This window comes from Manacus vitellinus, unplaced genomic scaffold, assembly GCF_001715985.3.
Source record: "Manacus vitellinus isolate BGI_N305 unplaced genomic scaffold, ASM171598v3 scaffold_44_pilon, whole genome shotgun sequence".
Lineage (NCBI taxonomy): Eukaryota > Metazoa > Chordata > Aves > Passeriformes > Pipridae > Manacus > Manacus vitellinus.
The window spans coordinates 1,601,529-1,615,273 of record NW_021940565.1 but is presented as its reverse complement, the minus strand read 5'-3'; the positions used below and the strand labels follow the sequence as shown (position 1 = coordinate 1,615,273).

General features: G+C 53.0%; 1 protein-coding gene across 1 annotated transcript in view; it reads right to left on the bottom strand.

The window, feature by feature from the left end:
• The window catches only part of CACNA1E (calcium voltage-gated channel subunit alpha1 E), a 109,762-nt gene that overhangs the window by 56,739 nt on the left and 39,278 nt on the right, over window positions 1–13,745 (bottom strand). The window contains 1 exon segment of the mRNA XM_029962219.1: window positions 741–844. Coding sequence (XP_029818079.1) covers window positions 741–844 — 104 coding nt within the window.

Genomic DNA, 13,745 nt, shown 5'->3' with positions numbered 1-13,745 from the left:
TAAAAAGTTACCTGCTTCAGTAAGGGCAGAGGAGCCCACGTCCCCTTCCCATTGCAGGAGAGGACATGCTCTCCCCATGCACCAACCCCTGCCAGCGGTTGAGGATGTTGCTGATGCAACCACAGTTCATTGTCATGGAGACAAGACTTTTTCTCTCTAAACCCAGTTTAATGGCTTGGATTAAAACCGCCTTTCCCCTGGGAAGTGCAGAACAGGAACAGCTGCATTGTCCCTACGTCTCTGGTTTGTCCACCTGCACCCCAGGCACTCCTACTCTCACCAGTGTGCATCCCCCACCAGCGCTGGGCACATCTCCCTGGGCACAGCCTGCACAGCATGGAGGTGCCCTGCATCACCCCCCAGGACCCACCCCAACCCATGCCCACCATATTCCATCAGCCAGCAAATCCACACCCCACTACAAACCCATCCTGGACTCAAATGCATTTCCATAAGACCTCCCCCACGTCTCTCCCCTCTGGCAGGTCCCAAGCAGCCAGATCCCCACTGACCATCGATTACAGGTGACCAAAACCACGAGCTCTTCAGCCACACAGAACAGCAAGAAAGCATCATCAAGGCTGCCCCTTTCCCAGCCCCCAGGAAGAGAGAGCCAAGCATAGCCAGGGAACAATCCCTTGCTGGGGTCCTGGGGGACACAGCAGTTCCAGGGGCCATCCTGGGGGCTCTGAAACATGCAAGGGGCACAGCCCAGAGGGGAAGGACCACGTCTCACTTACCCTGACAGCACTCCCAGGACAAGGTTGAGGACAAAGAAGGATCCAATGATGATGAGGGGGATGAAGTACAGCCAGTTCCAGGTGGCTCCTAAGGCATCATTGGTCTGGAGGGGAAAGAAAAAACACGTGTGATGTTACCTTCAATAGCAGCAACACGTGGTGGCGATTCTCCTTCCAGGTTGACCACACTGGGCTCCTCAGGATAATGTGGCCATGCCTGTCAAGACTTGGTGGGCACCCTACAGAGGAACTCCCCACCAGCAGAGCCCTGATGGCCCTCGGCATCCTGCCCCAGCCATACTCCCTCCAGTCTCCAGCCCCCATAGGCCAGGACCGCTTTCCTCCACCTCATCTGCCCACCCCTGCAAGGACACGGGGTGTTAAGGCAATGGTATAGTCAAAAGTGCAGGGTCCTGCAGCCCAAAATCAGGGTGTTGAGGGCAAGAGGGCCACCCTGAGCACGTTTTCCCTAGCAGCTTGACCCAGTGCTCCCCTGCACATCCCACCAAGATGGGGTGAAGCAGCCCCGGAGCAGCAGTGCCTGCTGAGCACAGATTTATAAGGTACCGTAAGACCAGAGAAGCTGGTGTCTAAAGAAGGGGCAGCCAATGTTTGTCCTTTAATGCACAGTTGGATACCTTCAAATGGGCATTTTGCTGCTGGCATCATTACTAATTCTTCGCAGACACCCTCCCACCCTGGGTACCTTACCCCATATCCGAGGAGCTGAGATCAGAGGGGAGCTGTAACCGCAGGGTACAGCCCGACGGCTATAACGGCTCCTGACGAGCCCTGCTCAATACCTCCAGACATTAATTCACCGAGGGTTTTAATAAAGCAGTGCCCCTCTGTCCCTGTTTCCCAGGCCCCATTTGTCCTCCGGTGTCAGGCACGGTGCACATGACGCCGGGCTGGAGGGTGATGCGGCAGAACGTGACTGTCTGGGGGAGGTGGTATCAATCTTGTTGCGATGAAAGACTCTTTCTCTTTTCTCTCTCTTCCCCCCTCCTCTCCCTGTGCTAATTAAGCCCTCATCTTCATCTGAGTCATTGGCACCACGTCTCCCGGTCAGCCAGTGCAGGAGCTCAGGCGAGGCTCTGCAAGAGAAGTGTGTCTCCAAGGGGGAAAGAAAGCCACCGCGCTGGAGTCTTCCTCCAGTGACTGAGGCACCAGTGGGAACTTCAGCTGGGTGTCCCCAGCACCCTGACACTGATTCCAATGAAGGACTGGTAACACCAGCATGCCCCAATGCACTGGGACGAGGATGCTGTAGCAGAGACCTCAGTGACAAGGCCGGGGAAAGCATCTGGAAGGACTCACCGCCCTCCTCCTTTGGCACCGGGGAAACCACACACATCTTCCCAAGATCTTGCACTTTCAGGAGCCCCAGTCCACCTCCAGCCCCTTTCTTCAGAGCAATGGGAGAAGCGAGTGCAGGGATGAAGGAATGAAGCACAGGAATTCCGTGCATTCAGTGTTCATCACCACCCTCCAGAGACACTCAGGCCACTCTGCTCTGCTCTAACAGCACCACTGGCCATGGCATTAGTCTTCAAGGCACCACGTAGCCCTCAGCTCAAGCTTGGCTGGGCTTCAGCTCCCTGCCGAGACGCCTCTGTGTACCTGCCACCCATGCTAGGATTGCTCGCATTTGAAACAGGCTCCCACCTAAAAATCACAGGTTTTCCCAAAGGTCCTTGTTATGGAGAATGGAAAACAGATGAGCTCCTTTCCTATAGGAGAATGAGACAAGGAAAAGCTGAGGCAGGGGCTTGGCAGGATCCCAACAGGACAGGCTGTCTGCAATCCTGACCTCTATGTTCATTTGGGTACCCAGATCCCACGGAGGTGGAGGCAAAGGGGATTAGAGAGATTTTTTAAGGAGGTTTGGGAGGTTACATGTCCAGCACCACTAGCAGCCAGCAGCTCCAGGAAGGACACTTCTGAGGCAAAGGAGGGGATAGTCATGGACCCACACACTCAAGGACACACCACTGGTCACAGCGAGCTCAGGGAGGGTCCCAGCCACCCAGGCTGATGCCAGCAGCCCCAGGAACAGCACTGCCCCCAGCAGCCTCCTGGCTGGTGCCAGCTTTGCTGGGATCCCCCACCCCAAAATAAAATTTCCCAGGGGACATCCCAACGCTCCCTACAAACCCAGGAGCTGGTGATGCCCAGTCAGGATGCAATGGCTCCAGACTGTCACCTGGTACATGCTCAACCACTCTGACTGCCAAAAACTAAGTATCCCCACTGGAAGGCTCCTCAGGCGGATGCTCCAATGGTTGCTGTAATTCTCAGCCTAAATTTATTTGTGGTCATTTTATATACCACTCTATTCTTTTGCCAGCATTGGCCTTGGGCTGAAATAGCTCTTTTCCTTCCCATTTCCCATCCTGATCTATTTATAGACAGCAATCATGGCCATCTCCAGCCTCTGCTTTGCTAGCCAAAGCAAGGTTCTTCCAGTTCTCTCTTGCATGACTGGCTCTCCTGCCTTATTTACCAAGTAGCCCCTTCCCTCCTCCTGTCCAGGCTCAGTCCATCTTCCCTGGACACAGGAGATCTGAGTGAGTGATTCGATGGGTCCCACTCCATCCCTTCATGATGCTACAGAGATTTTGCCATCCCACCTTCAATCCTCTCTCCTCCTCCACGGCACTGCTGCCCTGTGGTCACCTCACGGTCACCCTGATGTCACCCACACTCATCCTCTCCTCCTCCACACTGCTGCTTCCCCATCAGCAAGACCTAAGCTCCAAGGAGATATCTTTGCTGCTCCTCAACAAGCACATGGCTTTCCATTTCTCACTGCATCCCACATCTCTTCCTCCAGCCCTCAAATGCCTCCAGCCCAGAGTAGCAGTCTCCATCCCTCCACCTCCAGGAAGCCAGTCGATGCTGGAAGCAGGAAAGCCCATGACTCATCCCCAAGGACTCCACTGGTTGCTGACATCCTCTATATCCCCTCAACACCACTCAGGATCATCCCAGTACTACTTTGCTTTCCTGCTCCTCGTCCCCTTCCCCTCTTCTCTGCTTCATTAACACTCTCCCATAGCAAAAGCTTTACTACAAAGAGCAGCTCTACAACGTTTCCAGGCCTCCGATGCCAGGTTAGCCCGGAGTGACCTACCTTTGGCAAACCCATGATTCATTTTCCTCTCCTGCCTTCCAAATCTGTTCCGAAATGGCATGCGATCGAGGTCAGGCTTACAGTCCTATTCCTGCCTGCCTTACTTTTCTTCCCCTCCTCCCCCCACTTTTAAATATAGGCATCACATTCGCTATTCTCCAGTCAGATGGTGCCTCCCCCAACTCGATGGAGTTGTTAAAAATACTTGTTACCAGACCTGCCATTTCATGTGCCAGCTCCCTCCAAGCATGGGGGGGAGGCCATCCCGAGGGCCTGGCTGATGGGTGCCATGGTCTCAGTGATTGGTTTCCACGTTGGCCGCGCTCACGGACGTGTCCTCGTTCCCAATATCCAGCCTTTTGTTGCTTTGTGTTGACCAGAAGTTGGGGTGAAATATCCATCCATGCCCAAATGTCCCCAGACATCATTTCACTGTGCCTTGCTTCCATCTGCAGAGGTGGGGAACCGCTCACTGCTCCTTTGAGCATCCTCCATGAGGTCTGTGTCAACATGACCTTTGGTGGCTCTCACAGCATTTCCCAACTAATTTTAGCACCAAGAAGTAGTTGTCTTAACTGAGCAGCCCCTTTTCCCATTCTTTTGGGGCATCATTTGCTCTTAATATCCCTCTGTAGGCAGTGGTTCATCACCTTGGTCCACTGTGCCTTCCCACATTGTTTTTCCCCCTTTGCTGAAGGTACCAGGAGGTTGTCATGTGCAGAATTCAGGATAGACACAGGGAGTTTAATCCCCAAATTACACCAATGCTGTAACTCCTTTAATGAAGAAACTCCTGGTTCCTGCCCCAGCTCTCAGTGCAGCAGGCCAAGTCCCAACACTCATTCAAGCTCTTGGGGAAATGTAAGAGCTGCCCGACCTTTGCTGCTTCTTCCCTTCCCTTTAAGACAACCACCTTCTCATTGTGCACCCCATCAGCCTAAACCAGCACCTCTCAAACTCTCCCGTGGCCACCAGACCAAAAAAAACATTTTCTGCTGCTTCCAGGCACACCTCAGACACCAACACAACCAGCATGAGCTTGTCACAGCTTCTTCCCCAAGGGACCACACACCCAAGGGTGTTTCCCCATACCAAGGCTTTGGTGGAGACTCCCAGCCTGAGCTAAACCACCACACTCACATCTTGGCACAACCAATTCTGCTGCCAGCAAAACCCTCTGAGCCCATAAATGACACTACCAGGGTGTAGGAGCAGGATCCTCACGAGGAAACAGAGCCAGCACAGTGGACCCCAGCCCAGAGCAGGAACCCCCACCAACCTCTGCTTCTCAACCCCCCAAGCACCAGCTTATTCTTTAGGCAGCTCTTGTGTTGTTGTGGGTTTTTTGGTGGTTTTTTTTTGTTTTTTTTCCAAAGGGCAGGAAAAGGCCCAGGGAGCTGCAAAAGCAGGTCTCACTCAGGGGGCCAGAAATCTAAAGAAATCTAAATATATACTCAAGTCGAATGCAAAGCACAAGCGCGCAGCCCACACGTACCCTCCCTCGGGCTGCGGCGCATGGGAAACTTTAGGATTTCTTTGCTACAGGGGAAGGGGAGGGGAGAAAAAAAAAACCTCAATAAACCCCTCAGTCTCTCCTAGCCAAAAATAAACAGAGAGCATGTACTGTCTGTGCAGGGTGCCTTAGTGGCCACTCATTGCTCACCAGCGCAGGGAGGGGAACTGGGGACCGAGTGTCCGGGCACCCAGCTCATCTGGGGAGCAGCAGGACACAGGGAGCCACTGGGTTTCATTCACACAGAGATTATAGAATCCTAGAACATTCTGGGTTGGAAGGAACATTAAAGATCACTTCGTTCCAAGCCCTCTGCCATGGGCAGGGACACCTTCCACTAGACCAGGGTGCTCAGAGCCCCATCCAACCTGGCCTTGAGCACTTCCAGGGACGGGGCAGCCACAGCTTCTCTGGGCAACCTGTGCCAGGGCCTCACCACCCTCACAGGGAAGAATTTCTTCTTGATATATAATGTAAATCTAATCTCTTTCAGTTTAAAGTCATTCCCCTTTGCCCTATCAAGATCCATCCTCATTGATTCTCCAGTGTCTCGTAACAGGGAAGGGCTCCCACTTGAGGCTTTCCTTAAGGGGCAGGGGAGTTTTCTGCCTTTTCCCAGCAGATGTGTCCTGGAGACCTCCACATCCAGCGTGACCAGCACCAGCAGCACACCCAGATGCAATGCCCTGTACACAGTCAGGTCCCTTCTCAAAATCCATCTGCAGGAGGAAAAAGCTTCTGTGTTTCTGTTCGAATCTGGACTGAAACGGCACATAATTAGACTGGGGTAACGCACATTCATTACTGTATGGACTGGTTGTGGTGTGCTCGGAGGATATGGCACCTACAGGGAGGTTGGAGGGAAGCTATGGGATCTCCAGCAGCATAGGTGGCAGCACCCTGTTCTTGTGGCTGTTCTCTGCCAGCAATTTCCTGCCCCACAGAGAGCTCCCATAGGGAACCACAGTTCTGACTGCATTGCTGGGCAGGGATAGGGTGACCAAACTGTCCCAACCACCGTGGCTGGGCAGGATGGGTCTGTCAGTCCACACTGGTTGCAATCCTAGTGAGGGGGTTTGATGGGGAAAGCCAGGATCTCAAGGGGCTTTTTGCCTTGGGCACTGTGCCTGCCTTCACCAGCCTTTCTCAGGTGCTTGCAGAGGGAGACAGCGGGTGCAAAACCAACACAGCTTCTATGGTTTGTACTCCAAACCCTTGGCTCAGCAACTCCTGATGGTCTTTGTCTGGTGGTGACACCCAGCACGCCCCTGCCATGGCTGATGGCATCCCCTCAGCATCACCTCTGTAGCCCCCAACATGCTCCTCCCTGCAAATGACAGCTGCATCCAGCTGAGAAAGACACACAGGTCAGCAGCCACAGCCTCAAAATCTCCATAACCCAGCAAAAAGGGGAGAAAAATAACTAAAAAAATACCTTATAGCAGATTCCTTGGCCTAACCAGTTCCCTCCAGACCTTGACACCCACTGCTGCTCTCCCCAGTACAGTAACAGATCTCTTTCTTCCCTTTAATAGTGGTAATTTAATCTCCTGCATGCAGGGCCATGCTTCACTCCCCCGCCAGCCCTGCCTGGGATCCATCAGCGACCCCGGCACTGGACAAGATCTGAATGGAAATGCTTTGCTTTTCCAAATCAGGTTAATGAGGAAATTGGTACATTTCCTCTGCAAGGCCAGGACTGACCCGTGGCAGGACACATCCTGCACTTGTAACAGCCCCGGGATGCTCTTGGATGCCCAGGGCAAGCAAGAGTCCTGGCAGAAGGGGACACAAAGATCAGCACAGCCCATGTCATGTGGGCATGCTTTTGTTTGTGCACGTGCGGGGAAGGAGTGGGGAAACAGGAAAAAAAAACACACAACATATTTCATTTTTCCCTTTTCTAAATGGAATGCAAAAAATGCATTGCTCAAAGCATTACTGAAAATCAAGCGTTCAAAATATTTGAGATAGGCACGAAGACCAGTTTTGGTTCTGTTCTTGCCAGCCCACCAAGAAATTGCACCCAGATGCCCCAGCATTGATCTCCAAACCTTGTCTCCATGTGTGCCTCCTCCTCTGCCTCTCCCCACAGTCATCCCTCACCATGATCCCTCACCTACTCCCACTTTTGCTCCCAAATCCCCCCCTTCCGCTTGTCCAGACCCCTCCGGCACCTTCCCCAGCACCCTCCTAAGTGCCCCACAGGCAGGATGAATTTTTCCTGATGGAGCATTTGCAAAGCTTCACAGCCTTCATTAGACCCCTCTCTTAGCTAAGGCAGTGCCAGTGTTTCCAGTGCAGATCCACATGCCAGTGCCACTGCCCCTTCAGCTGGACTCAGACCCTGGATGCTGCAGCAGGGCACGGCTTCCATGGGATCAGCTTTGGGGCTGTTTTCCCATGGGGCTTGGTTATTTCCAGCCTGAATCCCTGCTTTATTTTGGGCACATTTTAAGCCCAGAAAAGCAGCTCAGGTCTCATTATATGCTGTCCCAAAATATGATTTTCATGGTTGTATGACATTCTTAGATGCAGGAACATCCCCAACTCCAGCTGCAAGGCTTTGGGGCAACAGACCCATGCACAACCTCACTCACGGACCCCCATAACCCAGTCCTGATGCACAGCAGCACATTGACCAAGAACCACGAAAACAGCTTTCCAACACCTCACCAACACAATTTCCAGTACCAAACCTGCTAATGGACTTACAAGTCCTGGGCTTAAAAAAGACGAACAATGGGGGACCAGACAGCACTGAAATCCCTTCCACCTCCTATCCTTGAGCCTGGAGTTGCTGGTGAGTGCCAGAGCATCCATGCTGGAGCACTGGGGCTTCCACCAGCCCCTCAGCTCCTCCAGTGCTGCCGGGAGTGAGACTTTCCCGCGCAGGCAGGGAGCAAGGGTGTGGGCAGGGAGCTTTTGATAGAACATGCCTGAAAGCTGGGATCCAGCAGACACAGTTTGTTTCTTGCTGTGTCATTTCAGCACATACACACACAGAGAGGGAAAAAGGGGATTAAAAAAAAAAAAAAAAGGCAGGAACATTTGGCAAGCTGGCGAGGGTCTGGCTTTGCTGAGTGCGGAGAAAGAGTCGTTTTTCCCAAAGGGGGGAGAGGGGGAACAGGCTGGCTGCTGCACATGTGCCTGGCAGGGACGGGCTCCAGCACGGGCACCAACTGGAGCCATTTGGGGAGAAACAGCTCACTTTGTTAAGTTAGGAAGCGTTTGAACCTTCGAGGTGGAATTTGACATCTCCTCTCTCAACTCCTCTTTAATTTCACCATATTTAAAACACTCAGCGTTTAACATTTTGGAGGAAGGAGGAGGAAGGGGCTCTGTCCTGCGGTGCCACGAGTGTGGGGGACTTTTTGGCAGCCCCTGCTCCCCCCAGCACAGAGCCCATCCCGCTGTTCCCGCACGGCCGGGAGCCGCCAGGAATAGCTGCAGCGGCATTACGGGCTGTGCTCGCTGCCGAGCTGCTCAGAGCTCTGGGTGCTGATTAAATTTTCATACCTCCCCGACAGGATATTTTGTGTGCGCTGTGTTTTAATTTAAAACACATAAGAAGGGACTCCTGTTCCCTTTCCAACCGTTCCGGCTTGAGAGCCTGGCGTCCTCCCAGGGCACAGAGGGCTAAAAAGCCAAGTGGTTTCCCTCTTTTGCCATCCCTCCCACCTCCCCCGCTCTCCAGCCTCTCTTCCTCCTCCTCCTCCTTTCCCCAGAGATCATCTCTAGCCAGCACTGCTCCTTGCTGGGAGAACTGTTATCCATCACACTCCCAGAATCCACGGTACCCAAAGAGGCAGCAGGGCAGGCTCAGCCCCCAGCTCTGGGATCACTGCCCTACTGAGCTCCTCCCGTGCTCTGCCCATCACCACGGTGTGAGGACAGGAGCTGTTTTGGGGATCTTTGCATCACAAGCCCTTGCTGCAGAAACCCTGCAACCCTTGGCACATGGCTGGTGCTGCTGTAGCTCCTGCCCTGGGACCAGGTATCCCAGGAAACAGATATCAATGTCCAGAGGAACTGCAGCAGCTCCTGGAAACGCTGGGGCTCAGGTTTCCCAGCTCGTGTCAGGTGTGAGCAAACTCCAAAAAGAGGAAAATCCTCTCTGGCGAGGTCATTGATTTTGCTGCCTCCTTGCTGCTCCATGGAAAGGCAGGCAATGTCCTCACTCCGAAAGGCAAAAGGAGGAACCTACCCAGATCTGCATGATTCTCAGTTCCCACTCACACTGTTCACACAAAGGTGCTTCAGGGAGAGCAACTGAGTGCTGAGCAACCCAAGGGACAACTGTGACACCCTAGGAATTTGTGCCAACATGCAAATTTTGTACACACACACATGGAAAAATAACTGTTTTGCAACAGATTCCTTCTCTGGCCTCCTCCAGGGTCGACAAGGGCAAAGTCAAGCCCCGCTCCCCTTTCTGATCCATGTGCTCCAGCATGGCCAGTGAGATAACACACCTCTCTTTCCCAGCACCCCAAATCAGGGCTGCCTGAACAGTCTCTGTTTCAAAAAGGATGGATGTGTCACCACATTTGAAAACCAGGCTCCAGCAGATCTCAGAAGATCTTCAGTACTTAAAGGGGGCTTGTAAGGAAAATGAGGACAAATATTTTAGGAGGGCGTGTTGTGATAGGACAAGGGGTAGCAGTTTTAAATAGAAGGAGAGTCAATTTAAATTAGATATAAGGAAGGATTTTTATACAGTGAGAGTGATGAGGCCCTGGCACAGGTTGCCCAGAGAAGCTGTGGCTGCCCCTGGATCCCTGGAAGTGTCCAAGGCCAGGTTGGACGGGACTTGGAGCAACCTGGGCTGGTGGAAGGTGTCCCTGCCCATGGCAGGGAGTGGAAGGATGTGATCCTTAAGGACCCTTCCAACCCAAACCTCCCTGTCATTCTGTGATCTCAGGTTTGGTCCTTCACAAACAAAACCAGCCTCGTGCCCACCAGCACGAAACCTCAACTTCTGCACGCAGCGAGATTCATCAAAACCCTTCTGCACCCCGCTTACAGAGGAGATGCCAAGCACTGGGATGTCCTCCCCTCACACCCTCCTGGCCCTCCAGCACCTCCAGCATGCTGTGAGCACATGGTGGTTGAGTCACACTTGCTGCAAACCCCCGTCCTTGCAGCAGCTCCCGTTTCACAGCCGCTCTTGCAGCGTCTCAGCTGCCGTCTCTGCACACACGGCTCACACTTCACACCTAACCAGCGCCCCTGCAGCCGCCTGGCTCTCTGCAGCAGCTGTTCAGCTCTGCATGGGGATAGGAGACCTACAGCTCTGCCCACCACCACTGCATTTTGGTAGGTGTTTTGGAAGCTGCCAAGGACTTGGTGTTCTTTCCCCCAGAAAACACTCTCCTCCTGCTGCAAAAGCTCCTGACACTCAGCCCTGGCATCTCCTAAGGCTCCCTGTACAGTTTTGCCCTCGTGCTTCCCTGTGGTCCCAATCCCTGGTGCCACAAGAGGAGGAGGAGTGCAAGCTGACAGCCAGATCCACGCAGGAAAACGTGCAACAGAAATCATAGAATTACAGAACTGTTTAGTTTGCAGAGGTCCTTTAAGATCATTCAGTCCAGCCATTAACCCAGCATGCTGTGTTCACCATTAAACCACGTCCTCAAATCCCTTTCAAATCCCTTCAGAGATGGTGACTACACCACTTCCCTGGGCAGCCTGCTCCAATGCTTGACAACATTTTTGGAGAAGGAATTTTTCCTGATACACAATCTAGACCTCCCCCTGGTGCAACTTGAAACCATTTCTTCTCATCCTGTCACCTGTTACCCAGCAGAAGAGCCGTACCCCCAGCTGGCTACACCCCCCTATCAGGGAGTTGTAGAGAGTGAGAAGGTCCCCCTGAGCCTCCTTTTCTCCAGACTGAGCTGCCCCTGCAAAGTCCCATCAGCTGCTCCTTATCTGACTTGTGCTCCAGACCTGCTCTAGGAGGGGCAGGCAGCCCTGGGTTCCCTGGCTGCATGGCTCCATGTTGGCATTGCTCCCACAGCTACAAACACCAGCTTTCTCCTCACACTTGTGCTGCCAGTTGTCCAAACACTAAATCCCAGCCAGGGGCTGTGGTGCCCAGAACTGGTGTGACTGGAGAGCACAGAGCAGTGCTCTGGGCAAAGGAGCACACGAGCCTGGCAGGGCTGTCCCCTCTCCCTGCAGAGCCCACCTGCCCACAGCCCCAGCACATCCTTGCCACAAGTGTTTTTCTTCCCATCTCAGTTCCTGGCAGCGTGGGGGGGAAAGGAAAGTGGCAGATCCCATCAAGCCAGGCTCCTCCTCGCTACCTGCAAGCACAGCAGCTGAGCAATTCCAAACGGGAAGGCAAATAAACAATTGCAGTGAATAAGCACAGCCTCCCGAGACAGCGTTCTGGAGGAAATATTGATTTCAAACTCCTGTCCAGTTTGCTTTCTGGGACCTTGGGAGCTGGGCTGGGCATCCAAAGCCACCAGCATCACCGTGTGCCTGTGATGTGTCAGGCCAGTCCCATGGTACACAGTGGCAGCCCCTCACCAGCCCCACCACCCCCACAGAATCACCATTTAATGACAAAACTGCAACCCAGCCCCTGCCCCATGCCTGCACGGCTGCAGAGGCGGAGAATTAGGACAGTGAGCCTCTTTGCCAGCACTGTATTTCCCTCTGGTCCCTACAGAAATCAGGTTTGGTCTCAAGCCAGCCCAGGGAAGGGGCATATGCTCCAGTATAAGAAGAAAAGCAAAATATTCCTTAGCCCATTTCAGACCACAGAGGCAGCTACAAAGCCAAAACTCCCCTCTAAAAGAAATCAGTGTCCACCAGGCTCCTGGGGACAGGAGCTGGGAAAGCTATAACACCCCCTCAATCTGAGGCTTTTTCTTCTATTTTTAACCCATACTGTGATTTCTACCTTCATAGAGGCAAGGCTGATGAAAAGAAGGCAAAAAGCAAACACATAGATGAAACAACACACGTGGAAAGTACCATGGGGCTGATTAGCTTTTCGTGATGCTGCCTACAAATTCCGGGAGCTACGCTCCCAGAGCCGGTAAAATTGTGGAAAAATGGATCTTAAAATCATGATACAGTTACACAGGGGAATATTATAGTAAGCAATTTCTTTGAGAGGTTGCTAAAGTGGTTTTCCTGCCATCTCCCTCTCCCCTGCAGTGTTAATCTGCAAGGACACAGCCTCCCATTGCTTTACCCCAGTGGGAAAGCAGAGTCCCCCACCGAGCCCCCCAGACCTGGGGCATGTGCTAGGCAAGGTCCATGCTGGTTAGCAGCAGGAGCCCGCTCTGGTTCGCTCCAAGTGATGAAGTTGTTGGCAGAGTACTCCTGTGTTTCCCAGCCCTCTTCCTGCATCCCCCCAGGGATCACATCTCCCCACGGGCCTCTCTCATTTTTTATTTAAAAAAAAAAAAAAAGGCAGAAATCCATTTTTCTTTCTCCAAGCAGCAAAAGGACAGAGCACCCATAACCTCTGCACTCTGAGAGATAGCCTGTGTCCCCAGGAAGGGCAGGAGGTACTGCCCAGTAGTGCCAGGAACATCATCCCTTGCCACCCCCCAAAGTGAATCAGTAGCATTTTACCATACCAAGGCCCAAATCCTCATTCAATTATAAACCAAGGAAGGTCCCTAATCCTTTCCATTACAGGTCAGTAATAGCTGGTTCTTTGCAGAGGAGCGGGAAAGGGAGGCACCTTATTTATGGTCCCAGCCATCAGCAACACAGTGACAGAGCACGTTTGCCTGGCATTGCAACTGGTGCTGGGAAGGTTACTTGGATACCAGGGCTGTGGCTGCCCCAGGGGCTCTAGAGAGACCCCAGTTTATCAGCTGTGCTGGTAAACAGGGGGATTCTGCAGGGTAGGTCCTGTGGAGCATAGTTTTCAGTGCTCCCAGCAGCATCTCCCATCCTTACCCTCCAGTAAGACCCAGCTGATGAATCAGTAAATCTCAGACACTGAACTGATCAGTGCCAGCCTTCCCAGCAAGGACATCCCAAGCAACAGGAGACCAGACTTACTCAAACAAACCCTTGAAGTGGATCAGACCACAAATTGCCTGTCTGTGTAGTTCACCATCTCCTCACACACCACCACTGGGGCTCTTGCACAGGGAGCGCTGCTGCTAATTGCTGCAGGCACCAAAGGATGAGAAGGAGGGAGCCCTGATGGGAGCAGTTGTGCAGAGAGACAGTCATTAACACAAGAACAAGGTGCAGCGAAGGTTGCTGGCACCAGCCACAGGCAGGCACAGGCTGTGTATGGCAGAGGGAGCAGGCAGCAGCTGCCCAGGGCACTGGAAAATCACCTTCCCTGCTCCACTCCATTATGCCTGGGCAA